We start from the raw sequence: 17,826 nt of genomic DNA on the forward strand, positions 1-17,826 counted from the left end.
TGCTGAAAATTCGTCAGTGGCATCTTCCCATTGTTTTTCAGATAAAGACCAACATTCTTACGGTGGCAGGAAGGAGTCCTGCCTGCCTTTAGCTCTCCCCCTTCCCACTCTGACCTCCACATACTGGTTTTCTTTCAGTTCATCAGGCTCGCCATATGCTCTCCCACCCCAGGGCCTTTGCACACACTGTTCCCTCTCCCTTTGTCTAGTTAAGGCCTTCTCATGCTCCATATTCCTTTCCTTTAGAGCCCTGACATAAGCTTGAAACCATCCAGGCTCTGCAGATCCTCTGACCTGTGTGTCTCTCCTAGCAGCTTCCTGATTGCAGGACCATGTGAGTATCCCCAGGCTTACCTCTGTGCTGGGGCTCCAGGCAAAGTCTGTGGAATGAATGAGTGATGATAACGGCAAAAACCAGGCTGGCTAAACAGGCTTCCTATAGCCATTAGGAAACCAAACTCCTTTCATGATACAGAAAAAAAAGTCTGGAGGGCAAAACTCTACAAATATCAATGTTGACTGTCCCTGAGTCATATGATTACAAGTGATTTTTATTTTCTTCTTTACAGTTTGCTTTCTCCCAAATTTTTAAAAAACAATAGGTACATAATTACCTTCCATTATCAGAATATGTGAACAATGTCAGATTATGATATCAATAAGCAAAAAAAAAGTCAGCTTTGCAAATGAATACATTAATAAATCTTTAGAAGCATAGCTCCCTATTCTTTAGGATTTATCCAAGTAAATAAAACGATCTTCTCTCTTTGTTAGGTGTAAATGCTGGGTAATTTCACAGCTGATTTTTTTTTTTTTTAAGATTCCTGAACTTTAGTTAGTGGAATGACTTCTAACAGCACAAATAAGACAAATGATAAATTGACTGTTGAATTATTACTCAGGGTGGCTTATAGCTGATCAACCATGATTCTTGGGTTAATCAGAAAGGCCCAGTGAAGGCAGAAGAGGGGCAATTTTCACCTTGTCTTATAAAATATTTTCTGAAAAATATGGACACACCTGTAGGTTTCAGTTCTTCAAAACAGACCTGTGTCCCCCACATCCCTTCTTAAAGCAAATCTCCTCTCCCAAATCGATTTAAGCTTTTGGAAGAGGATTTGTCTAAGAGAAGATATAAAAGCCCATTAAAAGTCTATTCACAAAGCATTTGGCAACTCATGTATCATCTGTTCTCTCGGGAGTCAGTGCAAGCTCATGCTTCTGGAAATGCAACTGATTCCTTCATAAATCAATGGAACTGTTGCTGACAGTGGTGACTTACTTTTTAAACTAAGGCCAAGGAGCAGTAAGCAGTCAATTATTTTTATACAATCAATGCTACTCAATTTGTGTCTATATATATAATAATTGTCCTCATCAGTTCCCATTTCCAAATAGCTTGTTAGTATCAGTGGATAACCCGCCTTAACCCCGTGAACAAAAATTCTCTGTCTCCACTTTACACGACCATAATAATGATTGTGGTGTCATCTACTTCGTACCATATGCCAGGTACTTTATATGCATTTTCTCACTTAATCCCTACAGCCCTGTGAAATAAGTGGTTTATAGATGGAGAAAATGAGCTCAGCATGATTAAGTAGTTTGCTTGAAGTCACACAGCCAGAAAACGGTCTAAGAGATTCAAATCCAGGTCTACCTCCAAAGCCTGTGCTTTTAAAAATTACTACAGTTTTCTAATATCATAGTCCAGTTCAAAACAGGGATCACTGTCTCTTCCTTGGCCACCCAGAAAGTAAAACTACCTTAAATTTATCCCTTGTTACGATACAGAAGAAACTACAATTCTTTTTATTTGATTTTTCCACTTTGTACACTGAACAGTTTTCTGTGTCCTTGTAGAGAGACCATGTCACAGATGAGAATCTCAAGGGAAGGTATGTTGAGTTATTTTAAAATCGATTGCGTTTATAACTCTTAGAAAACTAGAAATGCAGGGGGAATGTTCTCCCTTTGATAAAGAACACCTATTAAAAAAAAAAAACCCTACAGCTAATATAATATTTAATGATGAAAGACTGAATGCTTTTCCCTTAAAATCAGGAACAAGGCAAATATAAAGATTTATACTGCTCTCACCACTCTTATGCAACAGAGTACTGGAAGTCTCAGCCAATGCAATATCTCAAGAAAATAAAATTAAAAGTGTACAGATCAAAAAGGTAAAAATAAAACTGTTTTAATTTGCAGATGACATGGTAACATCCTAAGCAGGCAACAAAAAACTTCCAGAAAGTTCAGTTAAGGTTGCAAGATACCATATAAGCATACAAAAATCAATTATGTTTCTATACACTGGCAATGAATAGGTGGCCACTGAAATTTAAAGTATAATACCATTTACCACCACAAACAAAAAAGGAGAAATTAAGTACTTAAGTATAAATCCAGCAAAACATGTACAGGATTTGTATGCTGAAAGCTACAAAGTATTCATGAAAGAAATCAAAGAAGACCTAAATCAATGCAGAAACATACCATGTTCATGGATTGAAAAACCACATAGTAAATATATAAATTCTTTCCACATCGATGTATAGATTTAAACACAATTTCTATCAAAATCTCAGCAGGACATTTCATAGATACAGACTTATTCTAAAATTTATATGGAAAGGAAAAGGAAGCAAAAGAGGTAAGACAATTTTTGATTGCTATACACAAATCTATTAATACACATGTGATCTATAAAATGATACAAAACTACACACATTGTCCTTCTCTCTCTCTCTCTCCGACACACATACACACACATACACACACACACACACACAGAGCATTTACGTCAATTTCCTGGTTTTGATATTGTTATAGTCACACATAGTATGTAGCCACTGGAGGAAACTGGGTGAAAGGTAGGTGTGATCTCTACCTACTATTTTTGGAACTTCTTGTGAATCTCTAATTTCAAAATGAAGGGTTAAAAAATAGTGAGGTCTGAAAGACATCTGCTTTTCACAGTTACAAAGAGATTCCACGGCATTTCTCTTTCCACTTCAATATTTTAACCCCCTTCCATATTTAAACAGGCTCAAAGCCACTGTTTTTATTATTATTCTCCTTCTTTCAACTTTCTTGGTTGCAGTTAGCTGAGGCTTTGGACCAAACCACAGCTAATTCAGAGAATGAAATGAAAGAATGCCCAGGCTAAGCCTGGGGCTTGGAGCTCCATGGCCTTCCTGGCCTGAGAGGCCCACAGCAGTCCCACACGGGGTCTTGAAAGGGAGAGAGGCCTAGCCCAGAGCAGGCAAAGGCCAAAGCACCTTCTGAAACACACATCAGTCTGCTGGGGACATGACCACAGGTGTGAGGTAGGAGGTGGCACTGGACTCCAGAGGTGGGGCTCAGACACTGGACCAGATTGAGGACTAGCTAAAACAGGGCCAAGGTGAAAGCAACTTTCAGTCAGACCTGCCCACCAAAGTGCCATGTCAATGTACTGTTGCCATGGCAACACCCAAGAGTTATCTCCCCTTTCCATGGCATCCAATGATCCCAAAGTTATTATCCCTTCCCTGCATAAACCGGCCCTTAATCTGCATGCAGTTAAAAGTGAGTATAAATATGACTGCAAAACTGCCCTGAGCTGCTGCTCTCTGTCCACAGGGCAGCCCGGCTCTGTAGGAGCAGCCACACAGCTGTAACACTGCTGCTTCCATAAGTCTGTTTCCTTCTACTCCTGGCTTGCCCTTGAATTCTTTCCTGCGCAAAGCCAAGATTCCTCTCGGGATAAGCCCTACTTTGGGCTCATCTGCTCTGCATCGGGTGGGACAGCGACAGATGTGCTCAGCAAAGGATGGGGCACATCCCGCTCTGCACAGCACTCAGCTTCACTCCTTATGCCAGCGAAATGGGATACCCGTGGCAACTGGCTATTGGTAGCACAGCAAGGAAAGGTATGGCTGCTTGCCCAAGGTTGTGGTGTACAAGAGACTGGAGGCCACATAACACTAAGGACTGTTGAAGGGGGAAGGAAGGGGTCAGGGAGGGGACAGGAACAGGTGGGAAGACTTCTTACCTGTAAAACAAGGTCTGAATCTTCATGCCTTCCAATTGTGGTACTTTTATTTAGGACAAAAAAGCCTTCTGCGCTCTTTAGATAGGCTTTCATCCTCTCTGTTTTCCCTACATAAGGTTTTCAGAAAGAATTTTGTTAGAAAATGCAGTCCTCTAATTATTCAACATCATACTTAGAATGAGGCTGGGCGCGGTGGCTCAAGCCTGTAATCCCAGCACTTTGGGAGGCCGAGATGGGCGGATCACGAGGTCAGGAGATCGAGACCATCCTGGCTAACACGGTGAAACCCTGTCTCTACTAAAAAGTACAAAAAACTAGCCGGGCGAGGTGGCAGGCGCCTGTAGTCCCAGCTACTCGGGAGGCTGAGGCAGGAGAATGGCGTAAACCCGGGAGGCGGAGCTTGCAGTGAGCTGAGATCCGGCCACTGCACTCCAGCCTGGGCGACACAGCGAGACTCCGTCTCAAAAAAAAAAAAGAAAAAAGAAAAGCCTGGTTCTAATAATCAAACAGAGGGCATTTCTTAAGTAACTCAGGACACAAGCAAACAAAAGCTAAAACAACCTGACAACAAATCTGAGTTCCACTGATGATTGCTCTCTACCTCCCATCAAGCTTAGTATGAGCTTAGTGATCTGACATACCAAGTATTCAGGTTCTGTGTTCCTAATCCAACCCTTACTAGCTCTGTGACCTTGGGTGAGTTACTTATTCTCTGTGACTCAGTTTCCTCATCTATAAAATGGGTGAGCTTTTTGTTTGTTTGTTTGTTTGTTTTTCTGAGACAGGGGCTCACTTTGTCATCCTGGCTGCAGGGCAGTGAGCAATCTTGGCTCATCAAAGTCTCGATCTCCTGGCCTCAAGCAATCCTCCTGCTTCAGCCTCTCAAGTAGCTGGGATGACAGGTGTGCACCACCACACCTGGCTAATTTTTTGTAGAGACGGCGTATTGCCAGGTTGCCCAGGCTAGTCTCAAACTCTTGAGCTCAAGCAATCCTCCCACCTTGGCCTCCGAAAGTACTGGGATTACAGACGTGAGCCACCACACCCATCCTAAAATGGGTTTTGTGAGGATTCAATGAGCTAATACACGTGTGGTATCTAGAATGGTGCCTGGCACACACCGAACACTCATTTGTACTACTCTTATTAGTGTTGTCAACCTGGGCTCCTCAAACTCTGATCCAAGGAACGCTAAACTTCTATAGAGCTTATTTGATCCGTTCATTCATATTTAGAGATGAAGTCCTGCTCTTTGGCCAGGCTGAGTGCGGTGGCACAATCACAGCTCACTGCAGCCTTGAACTCTCGGGCTCAAATGATCCTCCTGCCTCAGCCTCCAGAGTAGCTAGGAACACAGGCACGCCACCATGTCTGCTTTTAGAGTTTCTTAAAGAGTTATCATCGGAGAGGCAGGCATTAGATGATGTTTTCCTTTTTAAATCGCTGCATTTCTTCATTATTTACTTAGGGGAAAAAAGATTACTTCTAAAGGCAAAATATCAAGCTTATAGCTCAGCCATGTAATCAGGACCCTGCACAGTATTCCCGCCAGCATTTTACTATAAAAATGTCAACCACACAGAGAGGCTGAAAAAAGCAGATAGCGAGCTCCTATGTACCCACCACTAGATTCTACCATCGGCATTTTGCCATATGTGCTTTATCACATATCTTTCCATCTATCCGTGTGTCCATCTATTTTATATTGTGGTGCATTTTGAAATAAGTTCTATACACATCTTTTAAGATAAACACTTCAGTGACTTCAGAAAGTTCTAAAATGTTGACAGTAATTCATCTCGATCCTTGAATCTCATTTGAGATTATGTCTAAAGACGCAGGGTGGAAAAAAAAAAAAAGATGCAGGGTGATACCCTCCACCTCAATGCCTTGTCAAAGAACAACAGTCTCTCTCCTTTCCTTTCAATAGAAAAGTTAGTGAAATGCCAAATTATTGGACTATGGATAAAAACAAAACTCAACTAGTTGTGGTGGTACGGACTCTCAGGGCTGGCTCTGCTTTTCATCATCATCTCCGTCATCATTTATGGAGTCCTTAATAAGTGCCAGGCACTTTTCCTTGAATATACTCTTTTCATCCTCAGAGAAACCCTGCAAGGTAGGTGTCATTATTGTCCCTACTTTACAGACAAGGAGACTGAGATGCAGAGAGGTTAAGGGACCCTAGCATTCGGGCAGGGAGACAGCCATTGCATGTCACCACTATATAATCCTCAGGCAGCTCAACTTTTCACACCTCCATCGCTGCTGTGGGGGGAGGGGATGGGATGGAGGAGCAGGGACAGTGACTGAGTAGGGGGAGGGAGAGGTGTCACTTGGGACACTGAGGTTGTCACTGTTTTGTTGACAGTTGGGACATGAAATAACAGATAGCCCTTAACACCAGAATTCTATCCTCTGCAAAAAAGAAAAGACCCTTGGGGGTAAGAGAAATAAAACAAACCAGATAGTTTGTAAATTCTGAAGCCTATGAGAAATCCTCAGAAATATTAATACTTTCATATAATGAGAATTTTATTTTTAAGTCTGCTGTCTTTAATAGGGATAAAAAGACATTTCTTTTTCCAAAAGAACCATGCCCTGTTGCCCTCAAATTGCCTGAGTTATTAATCTTCAATCATAGAGGACTACATTATCAAGCACCACATTCAAAACTAAAGTAAAACTAATCTAAAGTCAACTTTCGAGAAATGTCTCTTTTGTGGGAAAGCCACAGGAAATGCCTCCAGAGTAAAACCCCAAATCTGAATGACTGGCTTTTTTTTTTTAGCTTTTCCCCCAGATGTTTCCACAGTTGGTGCCTTGTGGTAGCTACCCGACCACCCCAGCTAAAGGCGTCATCAGTCACTTCGTTGTCTAGCTAGCACGTGTCACGCTGTGGCTCCTTCCTTGAGCTTATCATTCTCTGTCATTTTTTTGTTCTTAGCTACATGTTTACTGTTTCCCTTTCACTGAGATATGTCCCAAGAGAGCCTGAACTGTGTTGTTTTAAACTCAATTACCCACGGGTTTCCTGTGTTTGTACCCATCTTCAGAGCAAAGATACTGACAGATTTTGTTCCTGACAATCTTTCCAAGGACATCTGCAGGGCAAATATCCTGAGAGGATAGGGATAGTGTCCCCAACCAGGGCAGAGTGCAGACTTTTTATGATAAAAATGTCATCTCCGGCCAGGCACGGTGGTTCACGACTGTAATCCCAGCACTTTGGGAGGCCCAGGCGGACGGATCACCTGAGGTCAGGAGTTTGAGACCAGCCTGGCCAACATGGTGAAACCCTGTCTCTACTAAAAATGCAAAAAAATTAGCCAGGCATGGTGGCATGCACCTGTAGTTCCACCTACTTGGAAGTCTGCGGCAGGACAATCACTCGAACCCAGGCAGCAGAGGTTGCAGTGAGCTGAGACTGTGCCACTGTACTCTAGCTTGGGCGACAGAGCAAGACTCCATCTCAATTAAAAAAAAAAAATGTCATCTCCTTCCAGGGCAAAGGTTGGGCACTGGCTAGCAGTCCCTTTTAAAAGACTGGAGTTTCCTGAGCTTGGGGTTCCTTAGCTGGGACACAGACTCGCAGTGTGTACAGCATCCACCTGGGCTGTCCTGTATCACCCCGGGGAACTTGCAGGGCAAGGGGAACCAATGCAAACATGAAGCTCACAGTGCCTGCTGTGATGTGAGTAATAACATCCTTTGTCTCTGGTCCTGGAGTCTCTGGTCTTCTGCTAGCATCATTAAGCAGTGGCAGGCTAACTTAGCTTGCAGGTAGTGTAAAAATCTCAGACCCTTTGTGGTTCCTCACAGTTCTGTTCATTACTCCAACTCTGGCCCCCAGAGCTGCCAGGCCTGACACATAGTGGTACTCAGTAAATCATGAATGAATGAAAATACGAAATAATGCTTAAAAGTAAGTCAGAGTAGCCTAAGAACCTCTGACAGTAACTATCTTTTATTTTCCCCTTCAGTATTTATCCTAGATGACATTTTGGAAAAAAAAAAAAAAAAAAGTCTATTTCTTTAACTGAATGGGTTGGGCCATATTTCCCCACTTTGATCTTGCCCTGTGCAGTCACTTTCCTACCTGAAAACACTGTAGAAAGTGATTAGATGCGTTAAACTCTGTAAATTAGTTCTATGACACAGGGCACCGACCATGGAAAAGAGCAAAAGAGCTTCACTCATCTGCACTCCCTGCTTAGGGGTCAAAAGTGAGACAGAGAAGCAAAATTTCTATTGAGGGGTTACCAGATCTTAAGTGGCCTGGGAGCCCTAGAAATTTCTCAGTGTTGTATTTGGAAAGGGAGAGGTTAGGCAAGGGGGGAGTCTCTCTGACCGCTGGGTGGGTGTCATTCGTAAGTCAGGGGCAGCGGGTATGCCCCTCCTAATCCCAGCCGTACCCGCCAGGACTTCCCAGAGTGGCATGGCTGGTGCCAAGGAGGGGTCTAAGGCCCCTGGGGGCTTTCTCCGCGGGCGGGGTTGGGGCTGCACCTGGAAAGGAGGGGTTGGTGTTGGGGCACCTACTGGGGTGCTCCTGGGGACCGGAGCCTAGATCCGGGAGGATGGGGACGGGGAGCCACCCCTCCTCCTCCCAGCGCTAGTCCTCGCGGGGCCGCCCCTTCCGGTCCCCGGTCTCGGCCCGCCGCCCCTTCCCGCACCGCACTTACCTGGCGGGAGAAGGAAGCCCACGCTCCGACCTCCGCCCAGAGCCCTGCCAGCTCGGGAGGCGTCGGGCCCGCTCCCGGGCGAGGCCTCCCGGCCGCGCTCCCGCGGAGTCTCCAGCCGACACCCGGCGCCCGGCGCGCCCGCCCGGCCTGTGTACGCGCGTTGCCATGGCAACACCGCCGGGCGCCGCGGGGCCCGGCCTAACAGGTGGGGGCGTGGCCTGCGCAGGGAACGCCCACCGGGTTACCGCCTGCTGAGTGCTCCAGGCCCCACGAGCCTGCCCCATTTCACAGATGGGAAAGCGGAGGCTCATAGGTCACATAAGTGGCCCAAGGTTTTACAGAGAGGAAGGAGCACAAAGGAGATTTGATTCAAGAATCCTTTCCATTACCCCTCGCTCTAAGCTGGATGCGTTGAGGGAGGGTGGGGGGCGATAGGGAGAGGTAGGAGATTGATGGAGCTGAACTCATGAGACCCTTGGAGGTTAGTATGCCCCTGCCCTACCCACATCTCTAGTCCTTTCCTTTACAGACCAGAAAATAGAAAGAGTAAGAAGAGGGGACCTCTGGAAGTGGGGTGGGGATTGGGAAAGGGATGGGGTGGAGTGAACAATTTTGAAAGAACGAGGATTTCTTCCATGTGCTGGGGAAAAGAATTTCCAAACTCACAATCCTGCTGCTCCTGCTTCTCCCTGTTAAGAGTGACATTTATTCATTCTTTTGCCCTTTCTCTATCTCTGCAAACATCTTCTGAGGCCTATGAGTGTCACACGCTGGTCCCAGAATACACGTGGAATAGTTACTGTCCTTAAGCCCCTTGTCAGTCGGCATAGGACTCGGGGGATGGAGTGTGTTGAGATGTGCAAATCCTATCTCCCACCACCTCCCACTTCTGCTTGGGGGCAGAACAACCTTGCTGACTTTACCTAGAGAGTGATTCCTTTCAGTGGCAGGAAATGGCTGACCAGGTACCTCAAGAAAAACTCTAAACATTTTTTAAGAGAGTTGAACTATGGCACACTCTACCCTGGTGATTCGGTTTGGCTCTGTGTCCCCATCCAGATCTCGTCTCGAATTAAAATCCCCACGTGTTGGAAGAGGGGCCTGGTGGGAGGTGACTGAATCATGGGGGCAGACTTCCTGCTTGCTTTTCTCATGATAGCGAGTGAGTGCTCACGAGATCTGATGGTTTAAAAGTGTGGCACTTCCCCGTTTTTTCTCTCTCTCTTTCTCTTTCCTGCTACACCGTGTTACAACATGCTAGCTTCCTTGCTTCCCCTTGGCCTTCCGCCATAACTGTAAGTTTCCTGAGGCCTCCCTAGCAGTGCAGAACTGTGAGTCAATTAAACTTCTTTTCTTTGTAAATTATTCACTCTCAGGGAATTACTTTATAGCAGTGTGGGAACAGACTAATACACCTAGTCAATAGGAAGAGGATCTGAGAGAAATCATGGACATCGATTTGGGGTGGAATATATAGTGAAGATGCTCAAACGTGCCTGGAGGCTTTTAGAAATGTGGACTTCTGGGCACAGACCCCAGAGATTCTGATTTAGCAGGCCTGGGACATAATCCAGGAATGTGCATTTGCAACAAGCTTGACAAAACCCTGATTTACACAGCTGAACTGCAGAGACCTCTCCTGGAGCCTGTCCCTACAAATCTCTTCCAGGCCCTCAGTCTGGAAGGTTCTGCCTGGATCAGTTTCCTACAACCAGAAAGAGTCTAGGCATAAAATGCTAGGAGTGACCACAAGGGCTGGGACCCGAGTGATAGCTTCACAGGAACAGAGAGGGTCAGGTCCAGTTCCCCACACGTTTCTGCCTCAGAGCCTTTGGTCTTGCCCGTTCCTCTGCCTGGAATGCACTTCCCCCCAGGAGTCTCATTTGCTTTCTTTACTTTAGCTTTCTACTCACATATCATCTTTTCTAAAATTGGTTTTTTTGAAAAAATAAAACCACCACCACGAAATCTAATAACAAAGCAAATAAAAACAACAAGAACAACAAAAGCAAATGAAAATAAGAACAACAAAAGCACATCCAAAGAAAATAAAAACCTCAACACTCTCTCCCTCTTCCCTTCTTTTTGCCATTTACTATAGTTGGAATATTTGACCCCTCCAAATCTCATGTTGAAATTTGCTCCTCACTGTTGGAGGTGGGGCCTGGTGGGAGGTGCTTGGGTCATGGGGGTGAATCCCTCATGGATGGCTTAGTGCTGTTCTTGTAGGGTGCATGAGTTCTCACTCTATCAGTTCCCTAAAGACCTGACTGTTAGAAAGAGCCTGGCACCTCCCCCTCGCTCACGGTCACTTCCTCTCTCATCATGTGATCTCTGCACATGCAGGCTCTACTTGCTGCCAGGAGTGGAAGCAGCCTGAGACCCTCACTAGAGGCAGATGCTGGCGCCATGCTTCTTGTACAATCTGCAGAACTGTGAGCCAAATAAACCTCTTTTCTGGATAAATTACCCAGCCTCAGATATTACTTGATAGCAACACAAATGGACTAAGACATCACTTATCATCAATTCACATACTATTTCTTTTATTTATTTATGTGATTTATTGTGTCTCCCTCCCTGACCCCTGGTAGAATCTAAACTGTATAAACGCAGGGATTTTTTTTCCTGTTTTGTTCGCTGCTGTGCCACCAGTCCCTAGAACAATGTCTGGATGAATAAATACGCAGGGGGAAGCCCCTGCCACCCTTCTGAAGCCTGGCCTCCTGTCCTCTGAGGACTGCTGGGCTGACCTGTCCTCACCCCAGGATGTCAGCTTCTCTAGTCCCTTGCCCAGGCCTGAACACCACCTCCACCCTTACCACTACCCCTCCGTGCTTGTCTTTAGTCAAACTCTTGTCATTAACATGAACCCAGGACACAAACTTGCTCACTATCAGACAGACCCCAGTGAAACCCAGGCTGGCCATGAACTGGAACAGCCCATGCCCCTCACCAGGCTTTGAGAGATCATCTGTTGCTGTTAGCTGATATCTCAATGAAAAACAAAAATTCCTAAACTGAGAGCAAAGCTGACACTCAGAATCAGTGGAGCCGAAGTTGCCAAATCTCAACTGGATCCTCTCTCCCTCAGGATGCCACTCTTATCTCAAGGGTGTGCAAAATTCTTGAAACCCAATTCCGTATCATCCATTTTCATCTTAGAAACAGAAAATCAAATACCCAGTAATGGTTTTATGATATAATTTCCTGGACTGAGTAAGAGAGTTGTACCTTGCAATTAAACAGTGATGCGACATTAAAAAGACAGTCCCTGAAAAAAAAAATGATGTTTCTAGATTATTTGTGCTTCTTGGCAGTGCCTTCAGTTAACCTTTTATTGAACTCTCAGTGACTACCAAGCCCATATTGTAGGAAATAAGGCTCAGAGACAGGGAAAAATGAGCCCAAGGTCACACAGCTAGAAAATCTGGCAGGATTTGAATCTAGATGAATGTGACGAGGAAGGTATTTCCCCTGGAGAACTACAGGTGACACCTGTCACAATCACAAGATGCCACTTACTCACACCTGCTTTCTCTCACTTCTGAGCAGCCTGCACTCTTGTCTGTCCAAAGGTTCAGGCAGTGCCCAGGGCAGGGAGGGAAGGGGGCATAAGCCAAGAGGAGGCAGCTCAGGCCTGCCACCTACATTACCTGCTGACATTGGGTGCTGGGCTTCCTTCTAGCAGAACTTCTGCCCCTAGAAAATCTCATTCCTTCCCAGCCACCTTCCCTGGGCTGTTCTTGCCTGGGGAGAGCCCAGCCCTGTGCTCCATACTCAGAGACCTGTGTGCTGTTTCTCCTGCTGCCCTTGCATTCCAACATGAAATGAATGCTGGCTTCAGGCCCCAGCCCTTGCCAGGAGAGGTGCGGAGCCTTCCTCAGCCTCTATGGCATGAAAGAGAGCCAGAGAAAGAGCAAGAACGAGAGAGTACAGAGTGCAGGAAAGAGCCAAGCTGTTGCACAGGGTGACGGATGACAGAGAGCAGAGGGCCCACTAGAGACTCCAAGGCCCATTAGTAAGCTGACCATATAAGCTTAGAAAGTACAGATTTTTGGCCGGGCGCGGTGGCTCAAGCCTGTAATCCCAGCACTTTGGGAGGCCGAGACGGGCGGATCACAAGGCCAGGAGATCGAGAGACGATCCCGGCTAACACGGTGAAACCCCGTCTCTACTAAAAAATACAAAAAAACTAGCCGGGCGAGGTGGCGGGCACCTGTAGTCCCAGCTACTCGGGAGGCTGAGGCAGGAGAACGGCGTAAACCCGGGAGGCGGAGCTTGCAGTGAGCTGAGATCCGGCCACTGCACTCCAGCCTGGGTGACAGAGCAAGACTCCGTCTCAAAAAAAAAAAAAAAAAAAAAAAGAAAGTACAGATTTTTATATACAGACCTACACACACAGACTCATAAAAAATAATTGTAAACCATGGCGAGAATAACTGGTAACTGAGACTTTCTGCAGCCATCTTTGCCGTTTCCCCTGGCAGAAAATGAAAAAACATGCAGCTTCATCTCATGTCGACTCTTTCATGCTGGTTTGGAACATTTAGTTATCTTGCAAATCGGTGTTCAAAGTCAGTTCCCTTTGGTTCCTTGCACTTTGCTGTGGGGGGGTCTGTCTGTACCATCTGTTCAAAAACTGCAAAGTGTGCTGGCCCCACCTGTCCTGGGCCTGGTTTTTGTTGTGTTTTGTTTGTGCCTCACTTCCCTCACCTGTAAAATGGGTATAACAACAGCACTGACTGAAAGGAGTAAATGGATTAAGATGTATGAAACAGTGGATCAGTGGCTGGTACAACTGAATGGCTCTATGAGTGTTTGCAATTATTGCCTGTTTTCTTTTTCTCTGATGTTGTGGGAAGAGAGCCCTAATCTCAACCCAGGTCACAAACACTCCGGAGAAACTTTGATTTGCATCAAGACTCAGTCCCACTCCAGAACAAACCCGATCTCTGGATGACTAGTCTCATATTATCTGGCTGGCTGCTCTGAGACCTTTCTAGATGTGGGTATGGATATAAGAGATAGGATGTGCTCCTTCCCTCTAGTCACAACTAGAGGTGATTCTTGGGAGCCCAGTAGTCTCTATGGGGTGGCACCTGCTGGACAACTCCATAAATTCTACTTCCAGGCATGTGGGCAAACCTCCACTACATTTTTGTGAGTGACAGTGAACCTTTATGAATGTGGTTAACAAATTCAGCTCATATTTATTAAGGCTAACAAGGTACCAACCACCATGTCATGCACAGTTTTATTTAATTCTTAGCCCAACTCATTATACAGAAGGAGAAATTGAGGCACAGAAAAGTCAAGTAACTTAACCAGTTACAAATCTTGCACATAGTGGTTCTGGAATTCAAACTCTGGCTTCCAGACTACAAAGTGCAAAGTGCTGTACTTTTTGTAAACTTTCTTTTCCCTATCTTTTTTTTTGTTTAGATGGAGTCTCACTCTCGCTGTGTCCTCAGGCTGGAGTGCAGGGGTGCGATCTCGGCTCACTGCAACCTCCGCCTCCCAGGTTCAAGTGATTCTCCTGCCTCAGCCTCCTGAGTAGCTGGGACTACAGGCACACGCCACCACGCCTGGCTACTTTTATGTTTTTAGTAGAGATGGGGTTTCACCATGTTGGCCAGGCTGGTCTCAATCTCCTGACCGAGTGATCCACCCGCCTCAGCCTCCCAAAGTGCTGGGATTAGAGGCATGAGTCACCGCACCCAGCCTTTTTGTAAACTTTTTATCGAAGATAATATACATATTGAAAATATACATTTTGTCTCAGGTCATAATTGCACTTTATAGCATTACAAATGGGCTGAGACACTATTTGAATTTTTACTAAGTGTACTCACCCACCTACCCAGAATCCAGATCAAGAAGCAAAACATCACCAGCACCCCTAGAAATCTCCCTGTGACCCCTTCCAGTCATTACCCACCCCCTGGGGTAGCTGCTCTCCTGACTTCCAATCTTCCAATGTCATAGATTAGTTCTGGGTTTTTGTTTTTTTTTTTTAGACAGAAGTTTGCTCTTGTCACCCAGATTAGAGTGCCATGGCATGATCTTGGCTCACTGCAACCTCTGCCTCCTGGGTTCAAGTAATTCTCCTGCCTCCGCCTCCCAAGTAGCTGGGATTACAGGCACCTGCTACCATACCCAGCTCATTTTTGTATTTTTAGTAGAAGTGGGGTTTCACCATGTTGGTCAGGAGGTTGAACTTCTGACCTCAGGTTATCCACCTGCCTCACCTCCCACAGTGCTGGGATTATAGGCGTGAGCCACTGCACCTGGCTAGTTCTGTTTGTTCTTGAACTTTATGTGAATGGGATCCCACAAATTCCATCTTCTCTCTGGTTTCTTTTGCTCAACATTATATTTGGGAGATTCAAGCATGTCTTTTCAAGTAGCTGTGGTTCATTCATTCTCATTGCTCTGTTGTATTCCATTGTATTGGTTATCAACTGCTGCTTAACAAACTACCACAAACTTAGCAGCTCAAAACAACCCACATTTATCATCTCACAGTTTCTATGGGTCAGGAATTGGGCAGGGCTCAGCAGAGTCCTGTGCTTCAGGGTCTCACAGGCTGCAATCAAGGAGTTGGCCAGGGCTGGGTTCTCATCTGAGGCTCAACCGGGGATAAATCTGCATCTGCTTTCTTTTCTTTTCTTTTCTTTTTTTTTTTCTTTTGAGACAGAGTCTCACTCTGTCACCCTGGCTGGAGTGCAGTGGCACGATCCTGGCTCACTGCAACTTCTGCCTCCCAGGTTTAAGTGATTCTTCTGCCTCAGCCTCCCAAGTAGCTGGGACTACAGATGAGTGCCACCACGCCTGGCTAATTTTTGTATTTTTGGTAGAGACAGGGTTTCACCATATTGGCCAGGCTAGTCTCGAACTCCTGACGTTGTGATCCACCCCCTCCCCGCCTTGGCCTCCCAAAGTGCCGGGATTACAGGCGTGAGCCACCACGCCCAGCCCGATCTGCTTTCTTTTTTTCTTTTTCTTTTCTTTTGAGACAGGGTCTCTCCTGTTGTCCAGGCTGGAGTGCCGTGGTGTGATCATAACTCACTGCAGCCTTGATTTCCCAGGCTCAAGTGATCCTCCCACCTCAGCCTCCCAAAATGCTGAGATTATAGGGGTGAGCTACTGCACCTGGCTGGATCCACTTTCAAGCTGACATTGTTATTGGTAAGATTCAATTTTTTGAGGGTATCAGAAGGAGAGCCTCAGCTCCTTGCTGGGTATTAGCTGAGCTCACCCTCAGTTTCTTGCCATGTGGATTTCTCTGGAAGGTGGCTTGCTTCATCGAAGTAAGAAAGAATCAGTAGACAGACTCTGTGACTCTGGACCCTCAACAGACTCTCAATAGAGAGATAGAAGTTATAATCTTATGTAACATAACCACAGAAATTACATCCCATCACCTTTTCTGTATTCTACAGCTTAAAATAAGTTACAGGTCCTGACCCAACTCAAGGGAGAGGATTCTACAGAGGTATGAACACAAGGGATAACTGGGCACCACTGTATATGTCCATTGGTATGCATAAGCGCACATGTCTATTAGATATAGACCCAAGAGTGGAGTTGCTGAGTTGCAGATTTAGCAGATGTTCAGCTTTAAAAGATTCTGCCAAACATTTTTCCAAAGTGCTGGTACCAATCTACACCCCCCAGCAGTGCATGAATACTTGAGTCAGAGCACATGCCTTCAAATATTATTCTCCCCTCTCTTCTTACAGAAGGAGTTTGACCAGGAGTTCCTTGGAACAGGAGGTCCTAAACCTGGCCCCTTGGCAGAATCACTAAGTTCCTGGGCTGCGCCTCCAGACTTTCTGATTGTTGCATGGCTGGGATATAACCTGGAAGCTACACTCCGTGTGGTAAAGGTTCTTTGTTTTTCTTTTTGCTTTTCTTTTGAGACAGAGTCGCTTTGTCACTCAGGCTGAAGTGCAGTGGTACGAGCTCGGCTCACTGTGACCTCGGCCTCCCAAATTCAAGCAATTCCCCTGCCTCAGCCTCCCAAATAGCTGGGACCACAGGCACGCACCACCACATCTGGCTAATTTTTTGTATTTTTAGTAGGACGGGGTTTCACCATGTTGGCCAAGCTGCTCTTGAACCCCCCGACCTCAAGTGATCCACCCGCCTTGGGCTCCCAAAGTGCTGGGATTACAGGCATGAGCCACTGCATCTGGCCATTCTTTTCTTGTTCACCCAAGCATCCATGGTGCTCAGAGCAGTACCTGACATGTAGCCAACATTCAATAAGGATTTTTAAAAAATAAATGTATGAGTTTAGGGGCTGAGCATGGTGGCTCACGCCTGTAATCCCAGCCCTTTGGGAGGCTGAGGTGAGAGGATCATGTCAGCCCAGGAGTTTGAAACCAGCATAGGCAACGTAGAGGGACCCTGCTTTTACAAAAAATAAAAAAGTTAGCTGGATGTAGTGGCACGCACTTGTAGTCTCAGCTACTCTGGAGGCTGAGGCAGGAGGATTGCGTCAGCCCAGGAGTTCAAGGCTGCAGTGAGCTATGATCACGCCACTGCACTCCTGCCTGGGTGACTTAGTGAGACCCCTGTCTCTTAAGATAAAATAAATGAATGGATGAATTTAGGACTATTGTCCAAGGAGACCTACTGGTGGCCTCAGGGAAGGTGTGAAACACTGAAATTGGGAGGAAGCTTTGATATGTCTGAGCCTATGTGTATTTTTCTGGAAAGAGGGCCCAGAGCCTTAACCAGACTTCTCCCCAACAAAGGTTAAGAGCCTCTGTGATTGGAGGTGGTCTGGGGTGGTTGATTTATCCTATAAAGAAACAGTTGGGCCTGGGGAAGGAGGCACCGGGGCTATGTACAAGGCTTTACGGTGCTTGGCAGGGTTCAGAAAGTGAGAAGAGAGACAGTCTCTGCCCTGGGGTGGCTTATAAGCTGACATCTCTGCTCACTTTGTCCTTTGATGTACGGTGGCTCTTTTGGCACATCTAGCTACTGCCTGGCCTCCTGTGCCCTCCCCGGTGTCTGTTTATTGAGTAGCAAATTCCAGAAGGCCTTGGTGGCCCTGAGTTTCCATCAACAACAAGTCAACATGATCCCTATCTT

At 45.9% G+C, this 17,826-nt stretch overlaps 1 protein-coding gene across 19 annotated transcripts in view; it reads right to left on the reverse strand.

Moving 5' to 3' along the window:
• The window catches only part of FHAD1 (forkhead associated phosphopeptide binding domain 1), a 156,571-nt gene extending 147,701 nt beyond the window's left edge, over nucleotides 1–8,870 (reverse strand). For all 19 annotated transcript variants that reach the window (XR_012425833.1, XM_065529680.2, XM_074019591.1 and 16 more), the window contains exons 1-2: nucleotides 8,722–8,870; nucleotides 4,040–4,146 (exon numbers count right to left, since the gene is read on the reverse strand). Coding sequence is in view for 17 of the 19 variants with exons in the window: in XM_065529680.2 (XP_065385752.1) it covers nucleotides 4,040–4,132 (93 nt within the window). In the remaining 2 variants the exon portion in view is untranslated. The remainder of the gene's footprint in view (nucleotides 1–4,039; nucleotides 4,147–8,721) is intronic.
• Nucleotides 8,871–17,826: the final 8,956 nt, after the last annotated feature.

This window comes from Macaca fascicularis, chromosome 1 (genome assembly GCF_037993035.2).
Source record: "Macaca fascicularis isolate 582-1 chromosome 1, T2T-MFA8v1.1".
Classification (NCBI taxonomy): Eukaryota; Metazoa; Chordata; class Mammalia; order Primates; family Cercopithecidae; genus Macaca; species Macaca fascicularis.